General features: G+C 27.5%; 6 protein-coding genes across 6 annotated transcripts; 1 reads left to right on the top strand and 5 right to left on the bottom strand. All coding sequences in view use genetic code 12, as the record gives it.

The window, feature by feature from the left end:
* Window positions 1-2320: 2320 nt before the first annotated feature.
* Window positions 2321-4126, bottom strand: KGF54_005184 (uncharacterized protein; the record flags this gene model as incomplete). Its single annotated transcript, XM_051765954.1, has 1 exon — window positions 2321-4126. The coding sequence occupies one exon, from the start codon at window positions 4124-4126 to the stop codon at window positions 2321-2323; it is 1806 nt and encodes a 601-aa protein (XP_051617816.1).
* A 3433-nt stretch (window positions 4127-7559) lies between these two features.
* Window positions 7560-7781, top strand: KGF54_005183 (uncharacterized protein; the record flags this gene model as incomplete). Its single annotated transcript, XM_051765953.1, has 1 exon — window positions 7560-7781. One exon carries the CDS (start codon window positions 7560-7562, stop codon window positions 7779-7781), a length of 222 nt encoding a protein of 73 aa, XP_051617815.1.
* A 1243-nt stretch (window positions 7782-9024) lies between these two features.
* On the bottom strand, window positions 9025-10779 carry KGF54_005182 (uncharacterized protein; the record flags this gene model as incomplete). Its single annotated transcript, XM_051765952.1, has 1 exon — window positions 9025-10779. One exon carries the CDS (start codon window positions 10777-10779, stop codon window positions 9025-9027), a length of 1755 nt encoding a protein of 584 aa, XP_051617814.1.
* A 2784-nt stretch (window positions 10780-13563) lies between these two features.
* On the bottom strand, window positions 13564-14223 carry KGF54_005181 (uncharacterized protein; the record flags this gene model as incomplete). Its single annotated transcript, XM_051765951.1, has 2 exons — window positions 13564-14037; window positions 14176-14223. 2 exons carry the CDS (start codon window positions 14221-14223, stop codon window positions 13564-13566), a joined length of 522 nt encoding a protein of 173 aa, XP_051617813.1.
* Window positions 14224-14363: 140 nt separating this feature from the next.
* Window positions 14364-15857, bottom strand: KGF54_005180 (Ran guanyl-nucleotide exchange factor; the record flags this gene model as incomplete). Its single annotated transcript, XM_051765950.1, has 1 exon — window positions 14364-15857. The coding sequence occupies one exon, from the start codon at window positions 15855-15857 to the stop codon at window positions 14364-14366; it is 1494 nt and encodes a 497-aa protein (XP_051617812.1).
* A 796-nt stretch (window positions 15858-16653) lies between these two features.
* CHS1 (chitin synthase) lies at window positions 16654-19779 on the bottom strand (the record flags this gene model as incomplete). Its single annotated transcript, XM_051765949.1, has 1 exon — window positions 16654-19779. The coding sequence occupies one exon, from the start codon at window positions 19777-19779 to the stop codon at window positions 16654-16656; it is 3126 nt and encodes a 1041-aa protein (XP_051617811.1).
* Window positions 19780-20221: the final 442 nt, after the last annotated feature.

Here is a 20221-nt window from a genome sequence, read left to right as displayed (position 1 = left end):
CAGATTTGGTTCTAGGTAAGAGCTAGATTTCAGAAAGGTTTAAGTTCAAGTGAAAGATCAAACGAAGATGGACCTAGGAAAGGTTTAGAGCATGGAAGTTTTGGTTTAAAGAAAGAGAGATGCTATACAAGTTGCTGAGTTGCATATAATGGGATAGCAATTGCAAGTTAGGAGTTCAAAGCACCATTATCAGTGTTTGATTAAATTGGTAGAGAGTTTGAATTGTTGCAGTAGTTGATACTTTATCAGGTGTGTGCTTTATCAATGGGAAGAATTGGAGAAGTTAGAGAGAGCAACAATTGTTGTTGCAGCTGCTTAAGATTTAGAGTCAGTTGAGGTGTTGCTCAATTGAGAACAAAAAATGACATGGAATTTATCATTTCTTGAGAAACAGGTGAATTATATGATACGAGAAGGTTTATTTTGTTGTTGGAAAGGAATTAAGGTTCGGGATATGAAATAATTATTTTGGAAGTTGCTGAAGTTGCATGTAACGACTTAGTAATTGCAACTGAGAATTTTGAAGTGTCAATAACAATGACGAATGAGAAAGCTAAAGCTTTGAAGTGATAGCCTTAGTTGATACTGGGGCAAACGTCGGTGGGAAGAGGCAGAGATTTGAGAAAAATTGAAACAGAGTTTTCGGTAGTAAAGATTGCTTTAACATATCAGGATGGAAATAAAGAGTTGATTGATTAAGAAAGAAATTATGAAATAGGTTCATTAAGTGAGAAAGATAACAGTGTTACGATGCTTATTAAAACTCAATATGAAGTTGATGCTAGTGCATTGAAGTTAGCACAGGAACATCAATTACGAAAATTACAATCAATAATTTGGTGATTTTGGTGAGAATGAAAAGTTTAAATATATGCTCGTATATGGGTTAAGAAAAACTAAACTTGAAGTTCAAAGAAGGAAAGATAAAGAATGCTGCTCATGAAATAACAACTCAACTCCGTATAGGTGATTTAGTATTAATCTGGGATAGACCAATAAAGAAACCAATGGGACCAATAATGAAAAAGCTAGATGTCAGATAGGCTGAACCATAAAAAATTGCAAACAAAGGAGAAATAATAATATAAAATCGCAAACAAAGATCACAAATAGGCATGAATGATGCTGAAATGCTAAGTTTTAAACAAAATGTAAATATATTTAAAGATTAGAAATCCCATTGTATATAGTTTATAGGATTTTTTAGTATGATTAATCAAGATTAAATAAGACACAACAATCTCAATTCAAACGTAGAATATAAGAGCATCCTCTCGTTCCCTCATTATTAGCTCAACTGAGGAGTGCGAAGTTCCTATAAAAGTTAACATTTTTCATTAGTTGCTGCTTTTGAGTTTCAAAATTTGAATCAACTAATAATAAACCTCAATATAATGCTAGTTCAATAGTTAGACAATTAGATTTTGAGTCAAACATCAAATTTAAGACTCCTTTACTAGTGGCCAATTTGTCAAATATAAAATAATTCAAAGGAAGAGAATTAGAAATACATTAATCAGTAAAAAATCTACAATATAAAGAATACAAGCAAAAAATATAATATTAAAACTACTTAGACATGCCATATAGATCTACCACTGAGTATGAGGGTACATACCAATGATAAAAATTTTCAGCTGTCCTCATAGTTATACCTAGCACCACTACCATATACTATGCCGTACCATATAGATCTACCATTGAGTATGAGGGTACATACCAATGATAAAAATTTTCAGCTGTCATAGTTATACCTAGCACCACCACCATATACCAGCCGTACCATCTACACCTTTCATACAAGAACCAATTGCAACTTCAAGAATCCACGACTCTTTAATTAAGTCAATATTGTGTCAATTAAAAGTTGAATTATTGATACAGTTTTTGCATCTTCAATATAAGCATCTTCTATCTTCTCTAACTTTATTATTTAAAACAATCAATACCCTGAACATTGTGTTTCAATCATCTTAAAGTTTGAAGCATGATAAATCAATTCTAATAGAGCCACCAAATCTTTCCCAATACCCTCGAGCCGTCACTTACGTGACAAGTAAAGGTCCAGAAATGATGATCTATGTAAAAAAGATAGTCATACTCCTTCCTAAAAGAATCTTGACTCGGTGAATTGGTCTGGGTAGCGTAGGTGAGTTTAAGGACAGGGTTGGTGATGAAGGTGATGGTGAATAGGGGAATGGTAAGGTATTGATATGTTTTTAACATGTGAAACTTTAAAATGAAGATAGAACCAGCTTCATGATTATACTTGATGCAAATCAATATTCAACTAATACCGTTTTTTAATATTGACTTCATTCTACTTTAACAAGAAAAATTCTTCAGATTTACTGTCATACCAGCATATAAATTTGTATAAATTCAGTAAATCATCCAAGATATTGTAGATATCCTTTATCAATACTGAGTCTTTTTGAGCATATGGATCTAATGTACGATAGATTGCTTCTTCAGTGGCAGTAGCTTCCTTTTCTCCTTCTCTTTTTGGAGCTGTTGCATTGTCTTCTGTTGTACCATTTTGACTGACTTTTTCCGATGTAGCATCTACCAAAAACTTGGTTTCATTATTAGTTGTAATTAAAGCTTCAAAAGTACCTTTGTTTTCATCCTTTGTTGTTAAAACCTTATCAGCTTCTTCTGTTGTACCATCTTGATAAGGTTTTTCCGATGTAGCATCTACCATAAAATTGATATCATTGTTAATTGTAATTAAAGCTTCAAAAGTACCTTTGTTTTCATCCTTTGTTGTTAAAACCTTATCAGCTTCTTCTGTTGTACCATCTTGATAAGGTTTTTCCGATGTAGCATCTACCATAAAATTGATATCATTGTTAATTGTAATTAAAGCTTCAAAAGTACCTTTGTTTTCATCCTTTGTTGTTAAAACCTTATCAGCTTCTTCTGTTGTACCATCTTGATAAGGTTTTTCCGATGTAGCATCTACCATAAAATTGATATCATTGTTAATTGTAATTAAAGCTTCAAAAGTACCTTTGTTTTCATCCTTTGTTGTTAAAACCTTATCAGCTTCTTCTGTTGTACCATCTTGATAAGGTTTTTCCGATGTAGCATCTACCATAAAATTGATATCATTGTTAATTGTAATTAAAGCTTCAAAAGTACCTTTGTTTTCATCCTTTGTTGTTAAAACCTTATCAGCTTCTTCTGTTGTACCATCTTGATAAGGTTTTTCCGATGTAGCATCTACCATAAAATTGATATCATTGTTAATTGTAATTAAAGCTTCAAAAGTACCTTTGTTTTCATCCTTTGTTGTTAAAACCTTATCAGCTTCTTCTGTTGTACCATCTTGATAAGGTTTTTCCGATGTAGCATCTACCATAAAATTGATATCATTGTTAATTGAAATTAAAGCTTCAAAAGTACCTTTGTTTTCATCCTTTGATGTTAAAACCTTATCAGCTTCTTCTGTTGTACTATCTTGATTAGGTTTTTCCGATGTAGCATCTACCATAAAATTGATATCATTGTTAATTGTAATTAAAGCTTCAAAAGTACCTTTGTTTTCATCCTTTGATGTTACCTTATCAGCTTCTTCTGATGTACCATCTTGATTAGGTTTTTCCGATGTAGCATCTACCATTAAATGGTCAATATCTGAAGTTGAACAAAATAAAAACGAATCTTCATCAATAACATTAATTAAATCTTTTTGTTCTTTGTTAGATCCTTCACTTTTAATTACATATTTATTGTAAAATGATTTTATTTCAACTTCTAAGATTCCTATTAATTTAGTTTGTTTAGTTCTATACTGAACTAATTCATCAATTTGATTTTGTAATATATAGTTGTCGTAATTTAAAAAATGAATTTCCTGTTTGAAAAGATTGATATTATGTCTTTTATCAATCAATTTGTTTTTCAATTTTTTCATGTAATTGTCTTTGAAAATGAGTTCTTCAGTTAATGACTTGATTGTATTTTCATAATTTTGGATTTTTGAATCCTTTAAATTATTATTAAAAACTAATTGATCAATATTCTTATTTAATTGTGATTCATTTTTTTTTGACACATCTATGTGTCTCTTCAAGCATTTATTTTGACGAATTAAATTAATGTAGATATGATCTTCATACATGATAATTAATATTATTTGATGAATCCAAATATATTAAAAAAATATAATTTATTTTGTTTTGATTTTTATAAGTTTGGTACATTATACTTATTTTTGATATGCGGTAGTTCATGAACCAAAAGCCGCACAAAAAATCCTAAAAACAACAAAATGCTGCTTCTTTTATGATTGTTAGTTGCAAACCTCATCTTGTTAACTATTGAGGTACAGCTTGGATGATTTTGTTAGTTAGCTCAATCTCCTCGAGAAAAAATAACAAGAAAATTGTGATTTTTATAACAATTTTTGGTGAAAACTAAGTAATTAGTGAATACAATTCAAGTTCAAAATCTAAAATTAAAAATATATTGATATTTATGGTTTATAAAAATTAACTTATATAGCAGCTTCACAAATACAAATGATAAATCAAAATCGGTGTTCAAGCCAATTCTGTCTCCTAAAATTTGGTATTATATATAGGTGGCTTGTGATAGCCTTAATATGGTAGTTTTATTCGATGATATTACACCATTATTGAATTAGTAGTTTTGAATGTGCTCAAAAATATCATTAAAAGTGACCACAGAATAATCAAATCTTGAAAGTAACACTGAGCATAACAACAATATGAGGATTAATTGGTGGCCATAGCAAAATAAGTTGAAGCAATGATATAAAATTAAAAAAACACCTTGAAGTAATGCAAAAAAGCCAAGAGCCACTTGTTCAATAGCATTAATCATTGTTATATCAAATTAGTCTAATAAGTTATGATATCCAAGAAGTATTCTTGGGGATCAAAATACATTTTTTCTCATATGCTTTGTAATTCTGGAAAAAAACTCAACATTGTCGATCCTAAGACTGCATGTAATGAAACCAATGAATATACTTCAACATACTCTGGTACCACTTGTTTTGAATTCATTAAATTGCTACTCTTTGAAAAAATAATCTCTCATTATAATATCTTCGGTTTGGATTAACAAGCATAAGTACCAACAATTCAAATGTGTCTACTTCCATAACTTTAAATTTTATGTGACTTCTCCAAAAATGTGTTCAAGTATTCAAAACAAATAAAGCCATTAACTCATTGAATTTACACAAAATAAAAAAATTAAAAAAAGGAAAATAAAATAGATAATGGCAATTAATAATGAGATAAATTGATTGAATAGTTGTTGTGAATAATTTAAATTGACAAAAAATGAAGTTTATTTTGTAGTAAAAGCATTTGTGGTTGTGCTTGTTGATAAAATTATGTACCAAGGTTTAAAAAGATTAAATAAATTGAGGTAAGTTTGCAGATTAATAGCGAACTATATTTACCCAGTAGAACTGATTCGGGGTTTTAATACCAAGTCTGTACTTATTGAAATTAGAAGCTCCAATTGAATTAGAATCATCATTATGACCAGTTTTGTTTATTGCTTTACGCTAAACTTCTGAAATATTTTCAATGAAAAATAAAAACATCAATTGAACAGATAGTGGAAGTTATGATTCACTTGTCAAATATCTTCAAACCAAAATATACATAATTAATTTGTAACTATTGAAGTTGTTGATAATTGAACATATCATATGGAAATGAAATGACCCCTCGAGTTATTGCTATTCAATGAACAAAACGTAATGCCTAGTAATTAAGAAATTCCAGAAACGATTATTAACTGAATATGCTTTAATCAATTTCTAGTTAGTACTTTAATTGATTCATGTTGATAATTTTGATAAATTGTATTAATTTGAATGTTATGGGTTTGACAAAAATGCAAAAAAAATTGTTAATTGCTACATATAAATGTACACATTCAAATCGGGAATTTTTACCTATAATAATTTCTATTCTTTGTATTTCACGACACAATAAAATTACGACTTTCAAAATGTATTTTCCCTGAAGTGGCCAACTGGTCAGAACCTAAAAATAATCCTTGGTTCGATCCCACCAGGGGCGTCGTAAGCCTAGGAATGGAAACTTCGCCTGATCACTTCTAAGAGGGGGAGACCATGGCTGTCTGAAGAAATAGTCAAAATTAGAAAAAAAAAAAAAAAAAGACAAATAGAGATACGTGGTTTTTAGGTCGAGTAACGTTGCTGAAATGAGTCCGATGCAGGATCAACAATTGGTCGCTGAACATAAAGTTATTTTCCACGTGAAGTGCTTTCGTCTCCATGAGCTTAGGAGGCCTACATATAATCTTAGTTATAGTATATAATTAATTTGAATATATGTTGATTTTAGGAAAAAAAAAAAAATGTATTTTCATGTTCAGGATTATTAGAACTATGGCAACAGACAGAAATAGAATCCAGAAGTGTGATAACTATAATCTGTGATGAATCATTAACTAAAGAAAAGTATATTAAGATCAATAAGTTCATAGAGATAGCATTTACTAAAGTGCTTAAAAAACGACGACGACACAATCAAATGATGGAAAATAACCAAAACCCTATTCATTTGTTGCTGTCTCATGAACAGAATAATATAATTAACACTGAGAATTGAAGATCAAAATAATAATTAAAGATTGAAAAAAAAAAAAAAAGCAAAAAGCTCCAAGTGAGGGCCACAATACACTGGTTTTTACTAGCTAATGGGATGAAGTTTTTATCATTATTAGCAAGTTTTTGTACCATTTATATTACCTTTCGATACCATTAGGTTAGGTATCCTACATTTCTCTATGTATAATTTTATATCTAGAATAAATGTTGATTTCAGGAAAAAAAAAAAATGTATAATTGATTTTAAATTTAGAATAAATGTTGATTTTAGGAAAAAAAAAAAAATTATTTTATAAGAAAATATTAATTTAATTCAACTTTTGATTTCTCGTTGTAGTTCTCGCTCAGTATATTTTTTCTTATCCGGCAATCGCATTATTTTCAACCCAACGTTGCGACCCATTTTAATTCATTAGCGAGAAAAACAAAAATTAAATTTTAATATATGATTTTATTTTAGTTTAATTTCTTAATAATATTTAAATTTCCACTTCTTCATAAAATAGTTTAAATTTGAGAAGATACGGCATCAAATTACAATAATATATAAAAATTCTTACAACCTATTGTTTCAACTAAGCCAAGATTTTGAAGTTCCGGCCAAATTAAGAAAGAAGAATTGATGTTGATGGGAATTGTATGAATCGAAAATATTCTAAAGGCATAAAATTCTATTGTCCATGTCAAATTCACAATTTGGTTTACATTTTAATTGAATATGCTATCCACTAAATAATTTAAGGGCTTGTGGCACAAATCTGTATTATATACAAATAAGATATAGAGATACGGCATTAAATTAAAGTCATTATTCTCAATCAATTTAAAAATATATTAAAGTACATATTAAAATTTTGATCAAGAAAAGAATGGTATATTATTTTTATAAATCACCAAGTTCTTATACCTCAATTTTTGAATAACTTTTAATAGGATGAAAGTTACAGATTTGATAATTTTATTATTCATTAGCATTGTTTCAGCATCAAAATTAACTGATAAATTATTTAAAGAAAAGAATCATATTGTTAATGGTGAGAGGAATGCTTATGTTTGTACCGCTGGTGTTGGAATGATGGCTGCTGGAGTAATTGCTTATGTTCTTGATAATAGAGATTTTACATTTGAATCATTTAGCAAAATAAGTAATGTTTAAATCAATCAGAAAAAAATCATGATAAATTGAATAACATAGATTCTGGTGAAAATTCATCTTTTCAAATTGGAAAAGAAGACGCTATGATTTCAAAAGATCATCTGAATGGTAAATTACCCGGTATTTCTGCTGCTGGAGGAATTGTTTCATTTGGTGCATGCATTTGCAAGAGTTTTTGCTAAGAAGTGAAGTTTGAGAATTTACTAAGTTGCCTTTAATTTTTATATTTTGTAAAAGAGGTTTGATAAAATAGATCTTCTTAGTACATACTTTGATTTAATTTCAATTCACATATAATTATTTTCTTCACTAAACTCTTTACTTTCTAATTTACCGTTTAATAAACCTTTCACTAGTTTTTCATCACAATTCTTAGTGATAAAATCTTTAGGTTGTCATTTGTAAAAATTAGATATAATTGATTTTACATGATAATGTATTCGAATTAATAAAGATATTGTTTCAACATAATGCGTTTTCTAAATTACTCTACATTTTAAAACCAATTTTCCTGAATTATTTATTTCCAATTCTTAAAATGATTATTAAAGATAATTATTAGAGAAATACTAAGTAAGAAATTATAATTTGATCTGTACAGACTTTGACTCATGAACCTTCGATAGCTTAATCCACAGGTTTTTTTGGATTTCAAGCAGGAATAAAGAGTGAGTTATGTAATAAATTAAAAACTAGATTCAAATATGATGAAAATTAATATTTTGAAATTAAGCCAATTTTTTTCATTTAGATTCTGCAGAAGTACGATAGGTGCTAGTTTTAGATGAACAGATTCAGTGTAGATTAAAAACAAAACCTTCCTTCAGAATTTCAGATCAAGCTATTGCTATGCAATATTAAAATATAAGTTTCTAAACAAATTTAAATCGCAGATCAAATATACTTTTTCATTATTTACTTGATTCGGTCATAATCTCATTAAAAAAAGAAAGTTTTGAATTCGCCTTTGAAGTTAATATATTGCCGGAATTTTCAATTAATACTAAAAAAATCTACAAACTAACTGTTATTTCCTTACTAACAAATGTTAAGTAAATTTAATTCATAAAAGATTGCACGGATCGTACTTTGTAAAGCCTAAATTTGTGGCATAAAAGAAGCAATGAATTATTTCACCAATATTATGTAAATTTAAAAATTCTATTATCTTGTTAAATTTATAGTTATTCATCAAAATACAAACATTTCTACCAGCAAAACCAAGGTACCCTCAAAAATTAACTTACTGAACATTAATATTTGATAATTCTGATATCATTAAATTTAAAATATGAAGATGATTTAAATTTTCATTTTCAGGTTTAATTAATGAAGAATATTGAATACTTTGAATAGCTCCAAAACATTCAATTATTGTACAAATAATTTTAGGATTTTTAATCATATATTTTAATTCATTTTCGTTTAATAGTTTAAAATTAGGTCCAGTATTTTCTAAATTCAATAATTTATAATCTCTTTTATTTAAAAATGGACCAATAAATGTAATATAAAATGATTGTAATAAAAATTCATCAAACTTTGGCAAATTGGAATCACTTTGAAAAGTATCTTCTTCATTATGATTGTTTAAATAAAACTCTAATGGTGTTAATATTTGAAGTAATTGGAATCTAATTTTTGTATTATAATAAATCCATGATTTTGACAATAAATTCCACTCATGTTGTAGTTCTTCAGTTTCACTCACAATTTGTTTTTTATTTTTATTAAGTATTTCTAATTTAATTAATTTTGACATATCTGATTTTAAATATTGCATACCTTGATTAAGCATTGACAGCAATTCATAAATAACCTCTTCAGTTTTTAATATTGTGAAGTTTTCTTCTTCAATTTCATTCTGTTCTTTCATTTGTTGGTTTTGCTTGTGATGTTTCACACTAAGCTTATTATTTTTAGATTTAGATTTGATTGATTTAGGATTCATTTCTTTTACAAGTTCTTTTCCAGTTGTTAAATTTTTAAAATGATCTCTTATCACTAATCCAAACTCTTCTAAAGAAAAACCAGTACTTGGATATTGTAAACCATAATCAAATAGACCTTGAGTTGATGGTGTAAATATATGTTTAAATAAAAGCATAAATTGCCTATGGGCTCTATCAACTTCTTTATCTGTAATTTTATTGTCCAGATCTGTTACAATACCTAAACCTAATTCTGGTTGATTATGTTTATTTAATTTATTTTGAATATACAGATCAGCTGGGGTTGACATTTTTTTATGAATATCCAAAAAAGATTTATGATCTGTTATTCCATCATATTCATCATTGGTATAATTAGGATTTGTAAATTTAAAAAGCTTTGCCAGTTGAGGATTAGTTATAGTTGAATTTGAATTATTTGAGGATAAACATAAACCAGTTCTCAGTTGACCAGAATATAATTGATCATCAATATTTTTCCCATCTAATTTATTGGAACTGGATGATTTATGAAATAAATTCAGAATACTAGTAACTGGAGAATTAATTGAATTTTTTCTAGATTTGACACTACCCAGCAAAGAAGGACTTTTGTCTGAAGTTTCTGGTTTCAATATAGTTTCAGTAGTTGATTGTTGTTTCTTCTTAATTAATCTTAATGATGAATGTTTTCTTTGAGTTGTAGTTGAGGAATCAATTGCACGATCTGAACTTAGTGAATCTACATCAATATAATTTGCTCCTGAAAAAGGTTTATCAGCTATATTAGTTAAAGATCTTTTTCTTGAAAACAATTTAGATAAACCTTTTGATTTAGTTGTTGAAGCACTAATATTTGAAAGTTGTGAAGTACTTGTGTTAATGTTATTTAGATTACTAAAATCAACATCATTAATTGGATTTGTTTGTATTGTAGTATTTGGAGCAGTTGTAAGTGCATTTTCTATTAATTTTGAATCATTGTCATTTAAAGGTAATGATGAAGTACTATTAATTGTACGATTTTCATTTTGGTTGTGATTGTTGAAGTAAATACTTTCGTTCATTCAAAATTGAATTAAACTTGATTATTATTATTATTTTGTATTTATTATAATTAATATCATAAGCTTGTTACTGATTTATTTAATAATCTAGATGTATTGAATAATAAGTAATATTGTATTATAAGGGAATTGTTAACAGCTGTTGTTTTTTCTGTCGTATGAATTTAATCAAATCAAATATTAATATATTGAATGTAATATGTAAAATATTGTACTACCAAGAGTTGAATATTGAATTGGTGGAAACTCGATTAATCTAGGTTTTTGTGTAATCACCATACCATTATATACAGTACGATTGTAAAACAAGGTTTTAACATTTTTGAAACAAAAAAGATGAAGATTTGTATAATTTAACTTTAATTAATTTTATGAAATATGATTATGAAATATTTAATGATATATTAAAATAAGAAAAGTAACAATTACAAAATAAAAATCCAATTTATTTTGAAATGAAAAATTTCCAGAAAGTAAAAGGAATCTTGAGTGGTTTCTTAATTGACTTTTAATTTTGAAACCAAATTTCTTATATCTCATAATTGATGTTGATTAAAAGAGTTGAAAAAAAGTAAGGTTGTCTTTGATATACATGAATGAAAATTTGCACTATTATCGATCCTGCTGCAGTCGTCTTTCAATTTGTCTTTAATAGATCGAAAATGAAGTTTTATTTGGACAATTGTTGCTAATACTTAATTTATGTTTTGCAACCGAATGTGTATATATTAAAGTTTTTTGTCAATCTAAATTAAAGCACACTATTTATTTAAACCCAAATATTTCTTATAATTATTAAAGTATTCATGCTGTTTAATTTATTATTTTTAAGTCTGAAGTGATCTGGGAAAAATTTATAATACCCAATAATTCTTTTCTGATCAAACGAAGAAAATTTAATATGGATAGCATACTATTTTGGAGCATTTACATTTTACTTCTGCATCCTGCCTAAAGTATAAAATATCTATATCACTAAACTATTTCTTACAAAATACTGTCATTCACTTTAAATACGCTTTCTACGGAGATATCAATCAATATATATACATACATTTCAATCCGGTTTGTTATAAGTAAATATGTGAAATATATTTTACAATATGGTAAGGTGCAAATACACATACATTGAATTACTTTTAAGAATAATCCAGTAAGCAAATGCACAATTTCAATTGTTGATAATACTCACTACAGAAAAATAAATTTGAAAATGAATGTGCAAAATATTCATGACAAAATTTAAGTGATAATTGAAAAAAAAATTAAAAGAATATTTCTTTATATTTAGATTAGATGGACACTTAATAAACATATAAAGTATTGAAAAAAAAAAAAAAGAATATAACAGACTAGTATCATATAATTTATGCTCAAAAATCTTTTGATAATGTAATAAGTACTCGCTACCAGTTTGGATCAATAAAATCATTATTGGCAATTAACATCTGTACTACAATAATAATTCATAATAATAATAATTAATAATAATAAATAATAATTTATAAAAAATACAAAAATTAAAAAAATGGATGGCAAAAATTAAAATAATAATAAATTTAATATTTTGATACATGTTCATCTTCCAAATTTGATGATTTAGCTTTTACCTTGCTTCATGAGTTTGAATTTCTACTAGTTGACCAACTTTAAAACTACCAACTTTAAAACTTGCATCTACCATATTAAGTGCTTCGTCTTATTGTTAATCAATAATACTGGATTCATTTTGTTTTATCAAACTAGATTATTTAGTTTGATAATTATGATTTGTTTTTATGTGTTTGTATTTACAATTAATACAATAATTAATGATTTACATAATGAAATTGATTAATACATAATACAATATGAAATAATATTAAATTGAACTACTTACACTTAGAAAATTTACCTAGAAGGACAAGTTACCCAAAATGACAACTATATAGACTGTAATATATGTAACATGTATATTGTATTTAAATTTGTAGTTTTTAATCTCTTTAAAATTCGGTTGTTGGTTATTCATTGGATCAAAACTGAAAAGTCTTCAAAATTAGTTTAATTCATCGCTTTCTCAAATCAATACTAAAATATTAAAGATTTAAAGAGGGGGCATTTAAAAGGCACAGCTATTCAAGAAATTGTGCCTGAAGTAATATATCTTTGTGGATCAAACACTTTTGCTGGTTAATTGATTTCAACTACTTCGTTAAAAATGCAAAAAAATAATGCAAAATTCAAAACATCTAAAATTTTCACTCATTTTGCAGCTATTATTAAAACCGATTCGCTAACAACACTTCAAAGCAAGGGGTTAATATATCCCAGTGTTTAATACTTGTTATTATCTCGACCACTAACATTTATGTGTAAGAGTTGCAAATTATAAATGGTCTTCTATTTAATCGTCAATTTGTGGTAAATTGAGTAAATTTTTCTCCCTAAATTAGCGAGAAGTTCGACGTAGGACTCCGATTTTTGTTTACTCTTTGATCGCATAATCTCCAAAATTTTTATTGTATCATCAAATTTATAAACATTCGTTGATTCTAACCTCCTAAATTCTGAAACTTTCTAGTTATTAATTGTAAATTAATAGTTTTAATAAACAGTATAATTCATTTAAACGATCACAACTAGTCATTATTGGTCATAGAGATTAAAGATCAATTATCCCAAACGGATTTCCACCGATGTAGTTTCGATAATTTCAAGTAGAGCGTACTTATAATGCAATTTTACGGAGCTGGTTTTATTTAAATAATGTGGTCACAGGAAAATATGTATTCTAAATTTGAATTATAAAACGTCCAACGAATTTAATACTAAAACAGAAAAACAAAACAATGAGTCTACATCAATATAGTTTGCTCCTAAATAACTTTTATCAGATATATTAGTTAAAGATCTTTTTCTTGAAAATAATTTAGACAAACCTTTTGATTTAGTTGTTGAAGCTCTAATATTTGAAAGTTGTGAAGTATTTGTATTAATTTTATTTAAATTACTGAAACCAATATCATTAATTGGATTTGTTTGTATTGTAGTATTAAAAACAGTTGTATTTGCATTTTCTATTAAGTTTGAATTATTGTCATTTAAAGACAAGGATGAAGTACTATGATTTATTTGATGATGAATAGCATTTAAAATTTGTTCTAAAGGTATTTCATCCCCAGCTTCTCTTACTTTTTGACTTAAAGCTGAATTTTCTAATTCTCCCTTCTGAACTCTGGTGTTGATAAGATACCAAAACTGTTCAATTGAATTAAGCTCTGGGGCATAGGGTGGTAAATATAAACATTTGTAACCTCTAGATTAAATTATTCTTGAAGTACCATCATTTTTGTGGATGGGAGCATTATCCATAACTAAATATGCACCAGATAATTCAAAAAATTCATCAAGAACATCCATCACCTTCCATAAAAACCTTTTAGAATGACCAGTAATGTACATTTTGAATTATCAGCAGATTCAATTTTTTGAACGACGAGTCCATTTACTACATTTTTTGACAAAATTTAAGTATACATTGATAATACAAACTTATGACATTTATTTAAATACAAAACAATCTTATAAATTACTTTTTATTTTTATTCATCATCTATATCTTCATATTTTTCTATCCTTTCTTCAGCTTTTGCTTCATCTTTAATTTTAATACCACCGCTTACAGAGAACTGACCACCAGCACCAATCATTTCAATATCTTCATTTTTTGTTGCTGTATTAACAATTCTTGTGGGTACTTCAACATCATCATCTAAATTACCTAAACCTGGTGCATAAGTTTCTGAAAATCCCCAAGCATATACAAAACCATCATTTGTAACAGCAAATGAATGGTGTGAACCAACTCCTATGTCTTTAATTAAAACTTCCCCAGTTTTACCAAACTTTAATTTTGTTGGAATTGGCACTGATCTTGGTTTACCATGTTGATCTTTAAATGTTGATTTTGGTAATTGATCTTCTGGTATACCAACCTCTTTCATATCATATCTACCCCATGCAAGTACTTCACCTGATCCAGTTAATGCTAATGTATGATGCTCTCCAGCTGCTATCTTTGTAATACCTAAATTACATAATTCTGGAATTAATGTTGGCTTTGTTAATATAGATCCATCTTCTAATTCACCATTTGAACCTGTAACTGCACATTGTCCAAATTGATTAAGACCCCAAGCATACACTTTATCATTATGATCGATGGCAAAACAATGAAAATCCCCACTAGCTACATATTTTATATTATATAAACCAAATTGTTGAGGTTCTAAAGATCTGAAACGATGTCTTTCCAATATTCTTCTACCTAATTGAAATTGTTGTCCATTACCCCAAGCAAATACTATACCTTTTGAATCCAATGCTAGTATATGATCTTTACCTGATGCTAATTGTACAATATTTTTCAATTCTGGTATTTTCATAGGAGTTTTTTGTATTTGAATTTCACTTCTCAAAAATCCTAATAAACCTTCATTACAACGGAAACATCCCCATGCATAAACATCACCATTTGATAACAATACAGCACTTAAATTATCAGTTGCTGCCAATTGTATAATTTTTTCTTCTTTAATATTTAAATTTTCAACCAATTTGGGAGTTGACTCAGCTTCATTTAAATCACCATCTTCATCATCACTATCACTTGCATCCATATCTTTTAGTACAACTTTTGAATCCGAAGTATCTCTACCTAAAACTCCACTATCATTTGTACCCCAAGACCATATTCTATTTTTACCATCTAATGCTAAAGTATGCATACCACCAACTGCAAAATCAACTATTTTGGTGCCACCTAATTTCTCTTCAGTTAAATATGGATTTAATCTTGGTCTTTTAACTTCTTTAGTACTTGCTGATGGACCTAACCCTAATTCACACATTGAACCCGAACCCCATACAAATATATCAAGACCTATATTCTTGGGTTTTGGAGTTTCATTAATATTAGGTAATTTTGAATATGAATGTAGTATAAATGATGATGTTACTAATGATGATTTTAATTTTTTATGTTTACCATTTGATAATGAATCTTCCGATTTTCTCTTTCTTTCTAATGCAACCATAATATTCAAAAAAGCTCAATTGTTAATGCAATAAGACTTTGAAAGTAAATGTGGTAGTATAGTGCAATGTATATTGTAATCAAGAGAATATTAAAGATGATTTATTTGATTTGATCTCGCAACTAGTAAAAATACTTTATTATTTATTCTAAGTTTTCTTGAAATACTAAGAAATCGCGTTTGTCGTGAATAGCTTTGATGACATATTTCAATAAACGACACTTTCGGAGTTTTATGATTAATTTCGAACAATAAATATTTCGATCTTAAGTTTATTGTTTATTTGTTTCAGTGTACCTATAGAAACAATCCTTGGTCTGGTATCACTTTTAATAGAGCAGAAATAATTTTAAACAGATTGTAAATGAGTATAATGATTAATGTTCTTGCTGTATTATATATATGATGATTGATAATACAGGAAAAAGTATTAACCGTACCGCAGTTCGACCCAGATTTGTAAAATATATTTTTGTTCATATAGATCATACCTAATATATTTATAATTATTTTTTGAGTTGTTTAGAACAAGATTTATCTTCTGCTACTTGTTCTAAGCTCATAGCTACTCATGTGAGTGACTTAGACGCATTACTAAATATCTCAACAACCAAAGGAGATTATTAAGAACTAGTGCATAAAGAGTAGAATAATCGTGTTCAATACTAACATCGAGAACATTGCAGTCATTTGAATTTTTATATTAGGTTTTCTATATCTAGTCTATTTAAATATAATCATTATCCTATAGTAAATAAAGGGTATCAATCAGTTAAAGTTTAATTGTATATTTCAATTAATTCATTATATTATGAGACGGTACAGTATATCCTTGTCTTTTACTGACCCATTTACTTTTCACTTCCACAATACTTCTTGCATAATTTTGAATTAAATATCCCAAAGATCCCAAAGCTCTGAACAAAGATAGTATTGCAACAGTCCATAATATAAATGCCAAATAAATATTTTTTGCTGTATCTCCTGGTTTATATACTTGTACCATAGTCATTATAAAGACTAAATTTGCAATTAGCCAGGATAAAACTACTCTTGTACGTACATCTTTGGCATAATCATCACCATCTAGTACAGCTCTTGGCTTTTTTGTTGGTTTCATCTTTTTACCAGATCTTTTAGCACGAATATTATAAAGTGACTCAAGATAAACTTCATCAATATTTACATCCATTACAATTGCTTCATATTCACCTTCATCATTTTGTTCAATAATATACTGATTTGACTTATCTTCTTGTGGATTATTATCACCTTTTGTACCCCAAGAAACATCATGAGTATTACAAAATGCAAATATTTGTAATGTACAAGTATATGAAGGAATCATTAAAAAATACTGTAACAGACAAGTAAACATATGCCAAGGATCCAAGTATAAGAAAGACATTAGGGTGTATAATCCATAAGTTGAAAGCAAAGATACCACAATACTGATTAATACATATGTTGAAGTACCACCATCAACTCCAAATTGTTGGATTGTTGTGATGACAAATACAAGACCAACAATTAAAGCATATAATGCACAAATAGTTAATAAAATAATTAAAGCTTTGAAAATATTCTTAGATGCATGTGGTCTATTACCAATTGAAACAATAAATAATGATGTTAAAACACAAATACATAAGTAGTTGAATAATGTAAAAATCCAAAATCCTCCATTATGACCAATGTTTTTATAATGAACAAGTGAACCAGTTAAAAAATAAAATGTTAAATAAAAATTACTTAATGAAAAGAATGAAAAAACCAAGGTAATTGTTTGATATATAAATTCAACTTGAAGCCAAAATTTTCTTGCATAAGAGTGATCAGTATACCAAATTTTATTTGAGTGATATAACGAATACAAAGCAGCAAAAAATGCACCATTTATCCAACGTCTTCTTTGTGCTAAAAATTCTGAAATTGTTTCTGGTACATCAGTTTCTCCAGTTGCCAGCTTAACAAATTTTAAAACCCAATTATCATTTTTTTTAGAAACTAATTCCCAACATAATATACGATCTTCCGCTAAATACATATTTGCTTCAAAAAAATTGGTTTTAGTATTTTCTTTGTCTTTTTCATGAGATTTTAATAGATCTTCACCTTTAAAATATGATGCTAATGGACCAGTTCCATCTTCATGATTTTTTAATGCAATATAACGATAAGCTGATAAAGCACCTGGTAAAACTGAAATATAACCAAATAATGATTCTAATGGTTTATCCAATATATTTGATAATTTATATTCAAAATTTTGAGAAGCAACTAATGGATTTGTTAAGTTTATCCAACCTTTACCTTTAATAGCTTTAATTTCTCCTGCTGCTCCAGCAACATTTGAATCTTTATCAAAAGCCTTCCATAAATTATAAATTGCATGATTATCTGGTTTGGTACCTACATCTAATAAGATTATCACATTTGGATCTAAAACTGGACAAAATGCATTAAATAACCATCTGTGTGAATTTATTTTTTTTTGATTTTGTTCTTTTAAACAAAATAATACTTGCACTGGAGCTAAATTTTTTTCATCACCTTTAAATTTTAAATTTTCATCAATTGATATTTGTGTAGTATATTCAAAAAGATGAGCATTAACTTTATTATTATTTACATAAGGACGTGATAAATTATCTTGATAACAACCAGTTGCCGTTAATAGTTCTAATACAGAATCATTAACTTTATTTCTACCATCAGCAACTATTATAACTTGAATTTTCTTCCAACTATCTTTTCCCCAAACTTTTGATTTATGTCTTGAACACAAATGAGCAACATTTTTCATAACCCCATGCATTGTTCTTGCAAATGCAAATTCATCTTCATTATACATCGTAATACAAATAACAATCTCAGTTTCTCTACCATATTTTGCAGCTCTTAATGTGAACCCATCTTCAACAAAATTATCTGGATTTGAAGTACATGCAGTATATGTCATATTTGTAAATTCTCCAAATGGTGATTCAGTTCTTGTTAAAACTTTTCTTAGTTCATTAGGTATAGGATTTTCCAATACTAAATTTCCAGTTTTACCACCAACTATCCGAACTTTTCTTTTTGTTAAAAATTTGTTTCTATTTGGTACATAACCTTCCTCTATATTATGCTCTACATTTTGCATTATATTTCCATCTATGGATTGTCCAAAATATTGTGATTCATCAGTTGGATTAGATAGGTAAGAACTACCACTATATGCTGTTGATTCTGAATATAATGATTTTGATTCAGCGTGTCCATATAGTTTTTCATCCAATTCTTGGTTGTTTATATAATGTTCATTTAATGTATTTTGATCATCGTTATTATTAGATTTTTCAAATGTTTCTGGTGAAAAAATTGGTTTTGGTGGATCTAAATATCTTTGACTACTAATTGTACTTTCTTGTAATGAATTTCTTATTGGTGACCCATTAAGAGTTGATTCGTATTCTTGATGATCTTCATTTAAGTTGTTAATTGATACTTCAGTATTTCTTATTCTTTTGGGTGATTCTTTTGATGCATACTGAGCTCTCGGCGTTGAATCTAAATTGTTATTATGATTGTTTAATCCATTAAATTCCAAAATTGGAGTAGTTCCTATAAAGGGTGAATTTTTATAATTGTTTGCTTTAGATGTACTTTTTGAGAAAATATTTGGAGACAGTTTATTACTATTATGATTTTGATATCCAATTTCTGACGTAGGAAATCCTACAAATTCTTCATTTTGTTTAGTTTTGTTGTTGTGTTTGTATACTTGATTAAATTCTTCATCATCACTATCATCTAATGGCTCATACCTTTTTGATTTTTTATAATTATTTGTATATGCTGAAAATGGTACTTTTGGAATTGAAAAATTAGATTGATTTGATTGATGACCATTTTCATCATCTTCAAAGGGGTTATTCATTTTGCTTGAAAGCTAGTGTGATTTTGAAATAAAGCAAACAGTTTATCAAATATTAGTTGCCAGATATTTTAGTTGTGGTTGTAATAAAGTGGACTAAGATGATGTAATTGACGTTAAGGTAATAATTGAAAAAGTCAATTATACTTTGACTTGGTGTATAATAAAGTATTAGCCTTTATTTTAAAAATCAAACTTTAACTTTAAAGTATGATATAAGATAAATTCAATTAATTAATTATAATAATAACTGGTTTTTTGAACAAGAAAGAACAATTTCTTATAGACCTCTCATTTAATAATGAAAATTACAAATATAAACAAAAATTGAAATAAAAATCAAATTAGGATAAAATCATAACATTACACAAAATTATTACTGTTGATAAAAATTATTTGAAACATTCACACAAAAACAATCATTTGGACCAAATACATTTTCTGA

This window comes from Candida jiufengensis (assembly GCF_024610255.1).
Source record: "Candida jiufengensis strain CBS 10846 chromosome Unknown scaffold15, whole genome shotgun sequence".
Taxonomy (NCBI): Eukaryota; Fungi; Ascomycota; class Pichiomycetes; order Serinales; family Debaryomycetaceae; genus Lodderomyces; species Lodderomyces jiufengensis.
The sequence above is the reverse complement of the archived record's forward strand: the minus strand, read 5'-3'. Positions and strand labels throughout refer to the sequence as shown.